Source organism: Lemur catta, chromosome 15 (assembly GCF_020740605.2).
Source record: "Lemur catta isolate mLemCat1 chromosome 15, mLemCat1.pri, whole genome shotgun sequence".
Lineage (NCBI taxonomy): Eukaryota > Metazoa > Chordata > Mammalia > Primates > Lemuridae > Lemur > Lemur catta.
Window position 1 is genome coordinate 21,292,801 of NC_059142.1, and position 15,522 is coordinate 21,308,322.

At 51.8% G+C, this 15,522-nt stretch overlaps 1 protein-coding gene across 2 annotated transcripts in view; it reads left to right on the forward strand.

The window, feature by feature from the left end:
* The window catches only part of RHBDL3 (rhomboid like 3), a 40,562-nt gene extending 25,603 nt beyond the window's left edge, over positions 1-14,959 (forward strand). The window contains exons 7-9 of one of the 2 annotated variants that reach the window (XM_045525453.1): positions 4,616-4,716; positions 12,063-12,123; positions 14,507-14,959. In XM_045525453.1, coding sequence (XP_045381409.1) covers positions 4,616-4,716; positions 12,063-12,123; positions 14,507-14,778 — 434 coding nt within the window. In that variant the 3' untranslated portion in view covers positions 14,779-14,959. The remainder of the gene's footprint in view (positions 1-4,615; positions 4,717-12,062; positions 12,124-14,506) is intronic. The other variant, XM_045525454.1, reaches the window with a different exon arrangement.
* The last annotated feature ends 563 nt before the right edge of the window (positions 14,960-15,522 follow it).

Below are 15,522 nucleotides of genomic sequence, written 5' to 3' on the forward strand. Positions count from 1 at the left end.
GCAGCACCTGCACCCAAAGGGAGATCCTGCCTCTACCCAGACCAGCCATGGTCCCCTTGCATGACCCACTGCTGACAGGAGAGCCTGGCCTAAGGGGTAGCGAGCTGTCTCTGCATCCGAAGGAGTCCGGGGCCTCCAGCTGACTCACCACACCTGTGGCTGCAGGTAACCATTGCCACATGGCAAGTGGCCAGGGTGACTTCCGCAGAGCCTTCCACCTCTGCCCCTCCCCAGTCGGGAGGTGAAGTGACAGGGCAGACTAGGGAGAGCGGGCTGGGTTTCTGCAGGAAACGTCTCCCCAGCCAGGCTACCAAGCATGGGATCTCCCTCCTGATGCTTCCAACTTTGTTGCTGGCTTTTTTTTTTTTTTTTTTTTTAACAAGGTTTGCCGCCTCAGCTCTTCAGCTTGACAGCTGAGCCCAAGGGAGCTTTGTGTGTGTGTTTAAGTAAGATCTTAATCCTTTCTGAGTGGCATTAAAGTTGTCATCGGGAGAGCAGGGCAGCAGCAGCCTTGTAAACAATGGGCAGGCAGGGATCCTGGGAGGAGCTGAAGTGTGGTTCCAGAAACCAAAGAGGGAAGGGTGCCCCCCGCCCAGGGCGCACACGAGGCTGGTCTGGTAGTTGGTGAAGCCCTGGCCTGGGAGATACACCCAGCACCCTCTCCTTCGCCCCACTCCATGCCACCTTGGACAGCACCCCTGCAAGCCACTCCCAGAAGCCAGCACCGACTGCGTCCTTGAACAAAGATCTAATAAGCATCTCTGTGTGCCAGACTTGCTCAGCCGCCCACACAGCCCCTAGTCCTGCCATCTGGGGATTTGTAGCCCATTTTCCATACCTAAATACCCAGAGACCCAGATGTTAAATGGCAAGGAACAGGGAAGACACTTGCTGTTAGTATTCAGCTAGACAGGAGTACCAATAACCTAGAAGACCGAAATAAGATTTGAAATGACTCAGACCTCACCCAAACCAGGTGACACGCAGTGGGGAGACAGCGCAGGCATCACCTCCCGTGATGCCCCTGCAGAATGGGAAGATGCCAGACAGAAGCTCATCAACCCAGTGTGAGTGTGCAGGGCTGTGTCATAAAGCAAATGACGTGCTCTGTTCTGTCTGAGTCATCGCTTCAGGCCAGAGGGCACTCTGGTCACCATAGATCATGTCATTGATCTCTGGGATTGAGTTGATTGATCTGCCTCTGCTGCACACCCTTTCCTCCCCCTCCGCGTTCCTCCTCCAGAGGGGACCCTGTTACAGACAGACAGCCCTCTACTGGACAGCCAGCAATTCTCAGTTCCCACTGTGGGCAGGCCATGTTTAATCCTTGGGCACGGTGACTCTCCCCCTGGCACAGATCCAGAAATCAAGGCTTGGAGGGTTAAGAGACTTGCCCAAGAAAACACAGCTTGTAAGTGGTAGAGCTGGGCCCACACCCAGGTGTCTGACCCGGATGGCTGTGCTGTAATCCACTACCATCTGGCCAGGCACAGTGGCTCATGCCTGTAATCCCAGCACTTTGGGAGGCTGAGGCAGGAGGATCACTTGAGCCCAGGAGTTCAAGACCAGCCTAGGCAACATAGCAAGAGCCCTCCATCTCTACAAAAAATATTAATAAAAAAGCTAACTGGGCATGGCGGCATGCACCTGTAGTCCCAGCTACTCTAGAAGCTGAGGCAGGAAGATCACTTGAGCCCAGGTGTTCAAGGTTGCAGTGAGCTATAATCATGCCACTGCACTCCAGCCTGGGCAATAGAGCAAGACCCTGTCTCTAAAAGCAACAACAACGATAACAGCCCAGTATCTTAAATATCTCACCAAGCTTTTATTATAGATAATATAGATTATAAACTGTGTGCATTGTAGAGCCTAGCACAGGGTTTGGCGTATGTTAGGCAATAAATATTTGTAGAATAAATGAAAGAATACATAAACAAATAAAGTTGCATTGCTGAAAGATAGATAATTTTGCCAGTTTTTATTGGGATTTTTTTTTTAAAGGCCAAGGGAGATGTTGGAGAACACCTGCTTTTAAATTTTCCAGGCCAAAACTATTGCAGCTGTGCATGATGGCAAAGTCACCAGTTTATCCACGTGCTGGGATGGGCTGAGAACTTTTTTTGGAAAATTCATGGCCCTGACTAGAACTAGTCCCTGGGCCTGCCACTGTGCAGTGGTGCGGTGTGTCACTCCAGTTAGCCATTCTTTCCTGGGCCTCTGCCCCCACGACCTCTGTGGAATTCATACTGGCCGAATCTAACTGTCATCTGTCAGGTTAAGTTGATAATAGCTCCTGAGGGAGTCCTGCCTGGCCTGTACTTGCTGCCCTGGGAGGGCATTTACATGTCACATCCCCACGTTTGTATTTGGTCTCTCCCAGTCGCTCTAGTCCAGGGCTCCTCTGCAGGAACTTGAGGAAAGTCTTTATACAATAAATGGAGGGCAAGGTACCTTCTAGATTCTAGAACCAGGATCTGAGCCTCAGCCCCTGGATCTCAGGCCAAGACTCAGGTCATTGAATTTCTGATCTGGAAGGAACCCTGGAGGTCCCCTGCAGTAGGTGTCAAACTGCTCCCCAGACCCCATTCCCGCTCAGCCAGAGCTGCTGTCTGTGCTCTGCTCGGTGGGTTAGGGCATTACAGGAAAGGTTTCCTTTGAATAGAGGGTTTTGCTGCTCAAAAGTTGGAAAGCCTTAGACCTTGTTTCACAGATGTGAAAACTGAAGCCAAAGAATTCAGGGGCTGTGCCCAAGGTCACACGGCCAGCCAGCCACGCCCCCTTCCATACTCCTTCCACAATCCCTAACTGAGCCCTGACTCTGGGGTCAGGGCCCTGAGTCGTGGATAGGGTGAGGGAAAGGTCAATGTGTGCAGGCTTGACCCTGGTGGGGCCCTTCCCTGCCAAGGGCCGCCCTGGCGCCTCCCTGGCCCTGGTGGACCACGCTGGGATGGGGACGAGGCAGCAGACACTGGCCCGGTTTGTACGGACCTGCTCTGAGCAGAGGGGCTGGCCCAGGGAGGCCGGGACTTCCTCTGTCCAAAGGGTGATTAATGAGGGGCAGCCCGGCAGCTAGCCCTCCGCGCAGCCCTGCAATGCAGCCTTCGGAGACAGCCCCGCCAGGAGAGCGTGGGAATCCTTTGTCATGCAGATCCCGCTGCCTGTTTGCCACCCTGGGATTTTTTTTCTTGTTATATATGGCTGACCCTGTGGCTAGGCAGTAAAAAAAAAAAAGAAAGAAAGTTATCTGACAATAGATCAATACCTAATTAAATCCAGAGGGAAGGCATGAAAGATTTATAGTTGCCTTGGGAGGGGAGGAGGAGTTGGGAGTCCTCAGTTCATGACAGTTTGTTTTTCTTTTTCTCAGAGATTACATCCCCCCTTGAGACCAAGAATTGGTTGTGGGGATCTCTTTTTTGAAGGATCCCAGTGAATGGAGGAGCCCTGATAGAGGTGGGGGCGGGGAGGTGGGTGGTGTTACAGGGCTCTCCCCGCCCAGGTTGTCAGGTGCTCTGGGTCCTGGGCCCAGCCCAGCCTCCCCCTCAGTCATGGATCCCCCACCCCCATAGAACCTGCAGAATTCGACTTTCTGCCTGTCCCTCCTCTCTCCAGCTGCTAATTGGCTCATGAGCCTGCGGGCATTTTCCAGTGGTGATTTCTGCACACTCACCGGGGCCAGCCACCTCTCATCCTCAGAGCCCTGGGCTCTACCTCCCAGTTATTTTTAGTCTCCTGTGTCCTTCCCTGGAAGCCAAAGCATTGATCACACTTAAATGAGACCAGAACAATAAATTTCCCATCTTCTCTCTGCCCAGCTTCCCTCCCAGGACACAAGTTTGTCATCCCCCAGACCAAGCATCCTACACCCTTCCTTTCCCCCGAGAGGGTATGACATCATCTCTCTCTTCCCAGTGACTTTTCAAGGACATTTTTGCTCCACAGGAGCCCTACTCCAGGAGATCCTGTTGGCCTTTTGTGATTTAGCTCAGCTGGAGGCAGGGTGGGAGGAAGGGAGCGGCTGCCAGAGAGGCCAAGGGCACAGGCTGTGGTCAAGAACACAGGGTTTGTGTCACTTAGACCTGGACTCAAATCTCGGCTCCAGCACTTCCTACCAGGGGGCTCTGGGCTCAGCTTCCTCATCTCTGCGATGAGGCTACAAGCATCTGCCTGGAAGGGCTGTGTCGAGGGTTGGAGGGAAGAATGAATGGAAAAGGCTTGCCTGACACATGGTGCCCCCTAAGTGGCAGCTGTTTATGCGATACCCACCGCTCCTGTTTGTGTTACTGCTCTAGGATCCTGAGAGCACAGTGTCAACAGAGGCAGACGCTCTGGGTCGTAGTCCAAGTTCTACTTTGGGCAAATCCCTTCCCTTCTTTGAGTCTTTGTTTCCCATCTGTAAAATAAGAAGGTTGAATGAAATGGTTCTCTCAGCCATACATCAATCCGCTCAGAAATTGCATGGGAAGCTCCAAGGCAACACGGACTCAAAGGAGGAAGAGAAGGAGCTCCTTGCTCTGGGGTCTTAGCACGGAGGCTGCGGAACCCAAGGCCCGGGGCTGGGCTGGGGGAGCCGAGTCCAGCATTCCTGAGAAATCTCGCTGTCTTTCTGTACCAGGGTCCTTGGCAGTGTCTGTGGCTGACATGACCGCGCCGGTCGTGGGCTCTTCTGGAGGGGTGTACGCTCTCGTCTCTGCCCATCTGGCCAACATCGTCATGGTGAGCACCTCCTCTTCCCAGCGTGTCTGTCTTGCCCTCTCCTCAGCTGTCACTGGGCCTGGGTATCAATCCACGGGAACTGGCCCAGCCCAGGCCAGTCAAGCGCCAGGCAGACCCGGCTGGGAGCAGAGTTCACACACCCTCCTCACCCTCTGCAGGCCCGTTCCAAAAAGGCCCCTTCCACGTGCCATTCGTGTTTTCTCCCGTCAGGCTTGGCCTATGAACGTGCCCATCTCCCTCTTCAACCTCTTTCCCGTTCGATGACTTTAAAGAGTGATAAAATTTGACCACTGGCGTTGCATGGTCATTGGAATTCCTTGTTTGTCATAGATTGTTAAAAGTAAAAGGACCTTATCATGCTTTAAAAAGGGCTGTTGTGAAGAAAAAACAAAAGTAAAAGGGCCTTAGAGGTGATCTCACCAAAATTCTCAAATAGGAAGGGAGCGCTGAGAGGCTCAGTGATTTGTCCAATGTCACACTCAAGTTTGTGGCAAAATCAGTACTTGAACCCACATCTCCTGGCAGTCATTCAAGTGTTGTTCCCCTGCACCAGCCCCTCGCAGTGGGAGGACCCCACTCCACTGCTCACTCTTCTTGGCCAGGAGCCAGCAGCCTAGTTTGAATCCCAGCTTCCCGCTTCCTAAACATTGACCCTGGGCAAATTACTTAACTGCCTGTGCCTCAGTTTCTACATCTGTGAAATGGAATGATAGGCAATAAATGAGACGAAGTGAAAATAACCACTTAATGTAAATGTTAACTTAATTCCCTATTCTGCACAGAAGAGGCCAGGGTGGGCTCAGACCCAAAAGCCTTGAAGGCACGAAATTGGGATGGATCTGATAGTCTTAGAGGATGTCAAAGTCCTTGTTTTGGAGCAAGTCTGAAGTTGGGAGGCTGAAGGAGGAGTCACTGGCTAACCCTGCCTGATGTCCCTGCTGGCCTGGAGCCATCTCCCAGGTACTCATCTGTTTCCCCAGTACCTGGTGTAGGGCTGGGCACAGGGCACATGATGCCCACTGAATTTTGGTTAAGGAAGGAAGGCGGGCAGGAAGGAAGGAATGAACAATGTCCGGAGCAGGCATTGCTTCTTGCTGGGGTCCTCTCGTTCTGCCCCCTCCTCCATCACTGTGTCTGCCCACGCTGCAGATGCGAGGACGCTCAGTGATCACAGCATTTGCAGCTCTTAAACTCTCCCGTGTTTTTCTTCTTCATCGGCCCCACTCTCACCTGCCCTACTCCCAACCCCATCCCTTTTCCTTTCACCAAATCCCCACGTGTACCCTGAGAGAGAGAAGAGGGAGCAAGCGCAGAGGCAGAGAGGGAAAGAGAGGGAGAGAGGCAGACGCTGAATGCCTGTCCGCACTTGCTCCTGGCCTGAATTTTGGCAACTTCAGGTGAGTGCTCAGAGAGAGGCTGCAGTATTGGGAAGCACGTGGCAGCGTGAGAGTCTGAGCCTGCGTGTGCAGATGTGTGTGTTTACTCACATGCACCACTCGGTCTGCTGGAGACCCAAGCGCGTGGGCTGCCTCCCGTGGCCCTTTTAAATGGGTCATTCTGTATCAGTGCCACATCTTTCCCCAGACACAGCTTTTCCTCCGAATTCTGCCTGCTCCACTCCCCCCTCCCCCTGCCCCAATTCCTTTCTGTAGGGGAAGGAAACGCTAACCTCCTCCCTCCAGTGGATCTGCCCAAGATGTGTGTGTGTGTGTGTGTGTGTAGGGGTGATGAACAAGCGCAACTGAAAGGGGACGTGGGGAAGAAGAAACAACGGGAGTTCATATGATGTCCTGTTCCCACTGCCCTCCCCACTTCTCGGGAGACAGCCCTGATGCCAGCAGGCCCCAGTGAGGGCCGCCCACTCCGGAACCAGGACTGCAGGCTAGGCCGTGTGAGCGCAGGGACGTGTGAGTGCAGTTTTGGCTTCTTCTGACCAGTAGCCTGTGGCCTGTGGCAGCAGCAGGGAGCAGCCCCATCTGATTGCCTGGTGCCTTCCCAGATGCAGATGGCTTTCCCTGCCCAACTGGGAACTTTGCAGTCCCCAGAGCATGACATGCAGGTAGTCCTTCTCTAGAAAGTTGTGTGGTGCTTACTGAGAGTAAAAGAAAACTCATTTTCTCACTAGAAAAGTCGGTTTCCCCTTGTCAAGAGGCCACTTTTACCCAAATTAGCTCAGTGCCAAGTAATTCAGAGATGCATTGGGTCAACCCATATGAAATCACCATTTCTGTGGGCCATGAACATTTAAATATATGGCAATTTCATATGGTTCAACCTGTATTGTTTTCAATTACAAAATGAAGATTTGGTCTGTGTGTGTGTGTGTGTGTGTGTGTGTGTGTGTGTGTGTTTGTACAATAAAGCACCTCACCAGAACAAAAGGCAGAAAAGGCATGGACTTGACAGTCAGAAAATCTGCATTTGAGTACCAGTGTCACCATCTTAATAGCGTAGATCTAATACCCTTAACTGCTTAGGGCCTCAGTTGTCTCCTCTGTAATCCCCTTTCACAAGGTAGCTGTTAGAAAGACATGATTTCCATTTCCATATGGCAAATCACCATACAGCTGTGAGATACTATGTGTACATATGTATGTGGGTGGGTTTATAAATATTTGTATATGTAATTTTTTCTCTTTATAAATTCTGCCTGGTATCTATGCAGAGAACAATCAGAAAATGTGCTCCTTTTGCATACATCATAGAAAAGTGTTTAACACTCTGCTCTCAGGACTGTTTAAATGAGAGATTCTGCCTTCAATGCAAATATGTCTTATTTTTTATAGAAACACATTGAATTTCAAAAAGCTTGCAGTTTATTTACATCAAGGAATTAAATTCAGAAAATATTTCAACAAAAGATCTGGAATGCAAAAAAAAAGACCTACCATCAAGACTTCTTATTTTAAACACTAGCAGTATAAAGGATATACCTAATTGAATAATCTATTAATTGCCTCCTGAGGGCATCATAGGCCAGAGTTCCATTTTTAAATACACGAGATATTTACTTACATTTTTGCTTTGCATGATAGATGTTTCCCCAAGGTTTGAGATCTGCATTTTCACCAATTGAACCATATCATCAAAGCACACGGAAAGACTGTTGTCTAAAAGATGCAAAAGATTTCTGTTATAAGGCTGACTTTTATGAAGTAAAAGTCCTTTTGGAGAACAAATAATCACTCCCTAATTTATCTGTGTCAGGCTTTCACGCTTCCTGTGTTGAGTTTTCTTGAAGCCATTTGACAGGAAACTGTTTGTACCAGGGACATATAAAGCCGTATTGGAATGGAAGCTGCGTGCCTGGGTTTCAGCCTCGCAGCTCTTACCTGGGGGGGTGAGGACGATGCGGAGGGGACTGGTCACCGACTTGTTTGCCATGGGTGAGTTACTATCTCACCCTGCAAGGCTCTGGGACAGAATGAAATCAAAGGGCCCACAAAAAGGTTTTTATTCCCCAGGGGCCCAAGGGCTTTTTCAACATTTATAGACACAGCCGTGCTGGCTGTGTGTGCGGTTTTTCTTCTCTCCTGTTGTTTCAGTGCACCCGTGTTATCGCAGGGAATAATGGGTCTGGAAAATAAGGCGGCCGGTGGGAAGGGGTGACTTTTTAGATTGACCCCGCAGCTGTTGGGAGGCGGGTTATTTACTGACGTTTGCTGAGCTTTGTGGGCCTCCGGGGCAGACGGCACAGGCAGACAGAATGTGACCGGCCTCTGAGGTGTGCGTGGACAGAGCCCTGGACTAGGAACCCCGTCCGTTTGCCATTCACTCACTGTGACCTTGAACTAGACCTCCTGGGTCCTCGGTGTCTTCTTCCCTAAAGTGCGGCGCAGAGGGTTAGACTGGATCAGCTTGGCAAACTCCAGCACTTTCGGGGGCCAGGCAGGTGTCATAAACTGATGAAGTTGGCCTGGGAAGTGCTGTGGCAACATTGGAGCGTCCGGGCTCTGGCCCGAGGTCATTCAGATTCAGAATTTTTAAAGCCACTCTGCAGGGCACACTCACCACCTTTGCCTCAGGTCTAGATACTAATATCAGACACTTATATGATGCTTGGTGTGTACGGGGAGGTGTTCTTAGTGCCTTACGCATACTGATTCATTTCATCCTCACACCACCTGAGCCATGGACGATTGAGACAGGTACTGTTGTCTCAAATTCACAAATGAGGACACTAGAGAAAAAGGAATTCTGTGCCACTCCACCAATGGCCGGCCCAGACCAAACATACGGGTGGTACTTTCTAAGATGGGGCCCCGAGGGGCCGCAGGGAGCTCAGCTAAAGGAGAGAGTGGTCCATACGTTCGAACCCACTCTGCCTGATGTTATCACTAGAACACAGTGAAAGAGACGCATCCTCAGATAAGATAGCCAGAGGGTTTTTATGAGGAAAAGGGATATTAGAAGTGTTCTCAGGCCGGGCGCGGTGGCTCACGCCTGTAATCCTAGCACTCTGGGAGGCCGAGGCGGGTGGATCGCTTGAGGTCAGGAGTTCAAGACCAGCCTGAGCAAGAGTGAGACCCTGTCTTTACCAAAAATATAAACAAATGATTTGGACAGCTAAAAATCTATATAGAAAAAATTAGCTGGGCATGGTGGCGCATGCCTATAGTCCCAGCTACTCGGGAGGCTGAGGCAGTAGGATCACTTCAGCCCAGGAGTTTGAGGTTGCTGTGAGCTAGACTGATGCCACGGCACTCCAGCCCGGGCAACAGAGTGAGACTCTGTCTCAAAAAAAAAAAAAAGAAGTGTTCTGTATCACTTTTGTCTGTATTGTGCTAAATGCACACAACATAAAATTTGCCGCCTTAACCATTTAAGTGTATTGTTCGGTGGTATCAGGAACATTCGGGCCAGGCGTGGTAGCTCATGCCTGTAATCTTAGCACTCTGGGAGGCTGAGGCAGGAGGATCACTCGAGGTCAGGAGTTCGAGACCAGCCTGAGCAAGAGCGAGACCCCCGTCTCTACTAAAAAAATAGAAAAGAAATTATCTGGACAGCTAAAAATATATATAGAAAAAAAATTAGCCGGGCATGGTGGCACATGCCTGTAGTCCCAGCTACTCGAGAGGCTGAGGCAGGAGGATCGCTTAAGCCCAGGAGTTTGAGGTTGCTGTGAGCTAGGCTGACGCCACGGCACTCTAGCCCGGGCAACAGAGTGAGACTCTGTCTCAAAAAAAAAAAAACAACACTGTCGTGCAGCCGTTAACCACCGTCCACCTCCAGAACTCTTTTCCATCTTGTAAAACTGGAACTCTGAGCCCATTAAACAATCACTCCCCATTCCCTCCTCCCCCCAGCCCCTGGTAACCACCCTTCTACTTTCTGTCTCCTTGCATTTATTAATAACTACTTTAGGTACCTCGTATAAGTGGAATCACACAGTATTTATTATCTTTCTGTGACTGACATTTCATTTAGCATTGTCCTCAAGGTTCATCCATGTCGTAGCATGTGTCCGAATTTCCTTCCTTTCTAAGGCAGAATAGCATTCCGGTGTTTGTACCTATCACGTGTTGTTTATTGTTATTCATCCACTGATGACACTTGGGGTGCGTCGACCTTTCGGCTATTGTGAGCACTGCTGCTGTGAACATGAGTGTCACTTTTAAGGGAGAATGACGCCCCACGGGTGGACGTTACAGGGGGCACCCAGGAGGAAGAACTTTTCAGTGGTGAGACTCCTTCCCAGGGCTGCCCCAGTGGGTAGTGAGCACCCCATCTCAGGGGCTGCAGGGACATCTTGTTGGCTACTTGGCAGTGAGTGTGCCCCTTTGGGAAGAAATATCCTATCAGGTGATTCTCGGGGTTCCTCCCATGCGAGGGTTTCGGCCTGGAGAGGAGCTGAGGGGCCGCCCACCACCAGCTAACTGAGCTGGCTCCGACTGGGCTGCTGGACGCAGTGGAGGGTACCAACTCCTGTTTGTTCCTCGTCCCCTGGCAAGGCTCCTCTGTGGACGGACACCAGCAGATGACAGCGTTATCCTGCCATCTGCTTCTTAGCACGGAACGCGTCAGCAAGCTCTCCGCCTAAAGAGGGGCCGCGGGTTGCCCACCGCACCGTCTGCGAAGAAGGGGTTGCCGGTCAGTGAGGAATAATGGAGAAGGAGGGTGGGGGGAGCCAGACACTGAATGCCACAAGGGCTTCTGCTTCTTTTTGGCAGCTTCCCTGTGTCCAGCTTGCTCAGGGGAAGCTTCCATAGACGTTATTGTATGTGCCAGTGTTCAGGGCCTCTGCAGAGTTTAATGTATGTTCCCACAACCTCAAAGAAGTGCGAGACGGTGCCCAGGAGCTGGGCCCGGGCCAGGCAGCAAAGGCAGATTGGGTGGTTGGGAGGGAACAGAAGTCCCCTGGCTGTGCCCTGCACACTCCTTCCCTGGGGCTGATGTGTTGCAGGAAGATTCCAGCCTCATTTCTCTCTCTCTCTGTCTGTCTGTATAAATGGAATAGAGCTTTGAATGCACTGCAGGAGTGCCTCTCAAAAGAACCCTGTAGCGAAGTCTTTTGTAAAGTGAAAAATCCTTTTGTAAGGTGAATAATTGTACTGTTTATCTGCTTTGGAGGTTCCGAGCTTCTCAGGGGAGAGAGGGAGTCGTTTCAAGGCCATCTGGCCCACCCCCTGCCCGTGCCTGATTCTCCTCTGGAGCATCCTCTCCAAGTGGTGTGAAGTCCCCGTGTGAAACCCTCAGTGGTGGGAAACTCATGACCCCCCAGAATGGATCAGTCCATCTCTGGACAGCTCTGCTTATTAGAAATGGAAACTTACCCTGAGCTACCAAAAAAAAAAAGTCTCTTTCTGAAGTTTTTATCCATTGAGTCTCTGTTTGCAGGTTCACTGAATTGAATGCCCTTTTCTTGCGTTGACTCACTTAATATTTGACAACAATGAGTTTGATCCCCGAGTCTTCTCTTCTTTAGGCTAAAAGATGCTGGTTTCTTCATTTGTTCCTCATCTGGAGGATGTGGAGTTCTCCTATCATCCTGATGGTTCTGCTTTGACTTTGCTTGGTTTGCTATCCTGTATCCCTTTGCAACCATGGGACCCAGCAATGAATGCAACTCTTAGATGTTTTCTGCCCGTGCCAAGGACAGACGTCTCCCTAGGTCTGGATTCTCTTCCTCTGTTAGTGCAGCTCAAGAGCTCTCATGACAGGAATAAACTAACCATTGCCTAAAATCTCAAAGTTACGTTGGTGTGTTCTGCCACTAAGCCACAATCCCCTCCCCATTCAGGACCTCATGGAGATTATTTTTTTAAATGTCAGGTTTTCTTAAGCAAGATACGCCTGCAGAGGAGCGATTTCATCTGGAACTAACAGAACTCTCTCCTTTCCCCTAGAACTGGTCGGGCATGAAGTGCCAGTTCAAACTGCTGCGGATGGCTGTGGCCTTGATCTGCAGTAAGTATGGAAGGGGCAGCCTGGGGGAACGAAGGCCTGACAGCAGGCCCTGGGGTACAAAGATGGCACAGTCCCTGCCCTTCAGGGGCTATGGTCAAGGAAAAAAAAAAGTGGGACATGTTGATAACGTGCAAGAAAGTGTGGCTGCTGTGCGAGAAGTCTGTCCCACCGTGCTGCTTCCTCAAAGTGCATGATGACCAGCACCGAGATCGAGAAAAATAACTTCTTAACCTATTAGATCAGGGAGCTGATCCTTTGAGATCTCCTGTTGAAAGTCAGAGACCTTATCCCCAGAAAAACACATATATGCACGCATGCATGCACACATATCAACACTTGCAATTTTAGCAGGTTCATAAACAGTAACTAATCCAGGAAACCCTATGATTAGGATATGTTGAGAGCCCCAGTTGTGGGAGGTCAGCTCTACCTCCAGAGGTCATGTTGAGTGCTAGAGACAAGCAGATGTTCACCAGGTAGACAAGGTGCAAGAGGGCATTTGGGACAAAAGTGCGGCATAAACAAAGACATAGATGGGTGAAGGGTCATGGCCAGCAAGTTGGTTCACAAAACTTAGGAGTGAGGTTTGGGACTGTGTGTGATTGTGATTTGTGAACAGAGATAAAGGAGTCAGATCATTAAGGGCTTTAAATGCTAAAAAAAAATATGTACTTCACCCTGAATGCTCTGAAAGGCCACTGGAGAGCTTTCAACAAGAGAGTTATTGACAGGTAACCAGAGTTTTAGAAAACCAGCCGGGCTACAGTGTGGAGAATGGACAGGGGGTCAGAGGGAAGGGACCAGAAGCCAGAGGGCTCGTTCTGAGATGGAAAGAGATGAGTGTGAACAGAAGCAATGGAGGTGGGAAGAGAGAAACGGGGAGCTTGCAGTCTCTTGTTCAGCCCTCCAAACACACGACAAAAGGTATCATTAGGCTTAATTTGCAGGTAGAAACTCAAGGCTCAGACAGTTAAATTCCGGTGCCCAAGGTCACCCAGCTAAGAGGTGGTAGAGCCAGGACTCAGAGCCAGCCCATGCCATTTCTAATACCCCACCCCTCGGCCAGCTGGGCCATGAGCACCTTGGCTTTCTCTGCCTGGACTTGCCACCTGCTGTGTGGGTGCGCGGGAGACAGCAGAACACAAGTGGGATGGACACGTGGGATGGACACGGAATGGAGGGGCAGGCCTGTGAGGGCTCTGCTCTCACTCGCTTCCCTGTCGCTGGCCTCTCACCCTGTGGTTCTCAGGAAATCGGGTTTGCCCCCGACCCACTGTGGGGCTCTCTGGATCACAGTCTCCTGTATGGGGATGGAGGCTCTCTAATCCCAGAAAGGACCTTCCTGCCTTAAACCCGAGGACCCCTTGAGTCAGGGCAGTAGGGCACCGTGGGGTGGGGGTGGGGGCGAGCACAGCTTCTGTGTCTGCTGGGACTCTGAGTTTGTCTGCTTTTGAAGAAGGACAGAGAAGCATGAATCCTGCTGTTTTAAAAAATCCAACTCTAAGCATCCTAAAAAATGAAAAGTGCTGTTTTAGAGTTGGATGGAGACCACTGTCTTTCAAGCCTCCCTCATCCGACCCAGGGCCGGCTGAGCACAGGCAGGGTGGGTGGGGAGGGCAGCGTCCGTCCCTGGCTGCTGCTTTTCTGCCATCTATCGGCCATGCTTGGAGTTGCAGGGTCCGGTCCCGGAGGCTGGGCAATCCCTAGGGGAATGAAGATCCCTGGGGGCTCCGGCACCCCTGCAGCCGTAGTAGCTGAACAGGTACACAATTCCTCCCAATGGGCTTTCCTTCCGCCTGTCAAATTTGCCTTGGTTTCGTAATCTGTAAAAGGGGCATAAGTTGCCATGGATGTTTTGCCAGTGCAACCTGGTACATAGAGGCTGAGACTTTATACAGATGGGCAGATGGGGAAACTGAGTCTCCAGGGCTCACAGTGTGACCACAGACGGGTGTGCGAGGGCCTCTGGGCTTCTGCACGAGCTGTCCCCTCTGCCCAGGACGCTTTTCTCGGGGTCCTTCTTTTAGCGACGTCTCTCTCAATATTCAGACTCAGCTCAGATGTCACCTGTTTAGGGAGGTCTTGCCTGACTCCCCCTACTAAAGAATCCCCCTCCTTGTGCTGGCTGGCATTGATGCTACGTCACCTATTTCTGTCCGGCAGATGTGCCTCTCCCTGAAATTTTTTCACGTGTGTACTTGCTTACTGGTTTATTGCCAGACCCGTAAGCTCTGGGAGAGCAGAGGTTTGTCTGTCTCCGCCCTCGGCTGTGTCCCCAGTGCGGGTGGGGGTGGAGTGGGGCGGTGGGGGCGGGGAGTGCAGGACTCTCCCTCGGCCCCCCCAGGGCCCTCCTGTGACTTCCGTCCGCTTCCTCCCCGTGCAGTGAGCATGGAGTTCGGGCGCGCCGTGTGGCTCCGCTTCCACCCGTCGGCGTATCCCCCGTGCCCTCACCCGAGCTTCGTGGCGCACCTGGGTGGCGTGGCGGTGGGCATCACCCTGGGCGTGGTGGTCCTGAGGAACTACGAGCAGAGGCTGCAGGACCAGTCGCTGTGGTGGATCTTCGTGGCCATGTACACCGTCTTCGTGCTGTTCGCCATCTTCTGGAACATCTTTGCCTACACCCTGCTGGACCTGAAGCTGCCACCACCCCCGTGAGGGCTGGTGGCCCGAGGTGGGGGAGGGGAGGGAGAAGCAGCATCCACCGGGCGTACCTGTGTGCTTTTTATCATCACCAGCTCTGCGAGGACAGGCAGGCGGGGGCAGAACAGCTGGGCTGCTGTAATATTTGTGCTTTGGACAGACAGCGAACTCTTTCCTGAAAGGCATATGGTGGAGGAATTGGATGTGGCTGCCATCATTTTTCTAGGCTGTTCCGATGACATCGGGCCAGAGTGAAGGCTTGAGATAGAGTGAGAGTGGCCCTCCGCCTGGGCCGGGCTCGTTCCATGTGGCCAGGGGCCCCTCCTGCTGCCACAGATTGAGCAGTGGCCTCCTCCTCCCTCACTCTCGACCCTGAGAGACCCTAAGCAACGTAGGAAGGCCCGAGAGTTGTTGTAGCCAGGCAGGCCTTTCTCCAGGCCAGAGATAATTGCAGGCCAGGCAGTGTCCCCTGTGCAGCTGCTGAGTCTGGACCTTGGGTGAGAAGGGGGCCTGTGGTGGATGTGTTGGCTTTGAGCTGGCTGAGACCCCGTGCTGCCCTCCTGGGCCTGTCGGTGGGCCCTGGGGCATGGCCTCTAGTGCCTGGGCTGGGAAGAGCAGAGAGCGGCTATAGGCGCTACACCCCACTCTTGCCCTGGGGGTACCCAGTGAGAGGGACCCAAACGGGGAATAAAGTTCACCCCAAGTCCCACCCTGGGGAAGACACAGGACCAACCTTAGACTTCCCCCTCCCTCTCTTCC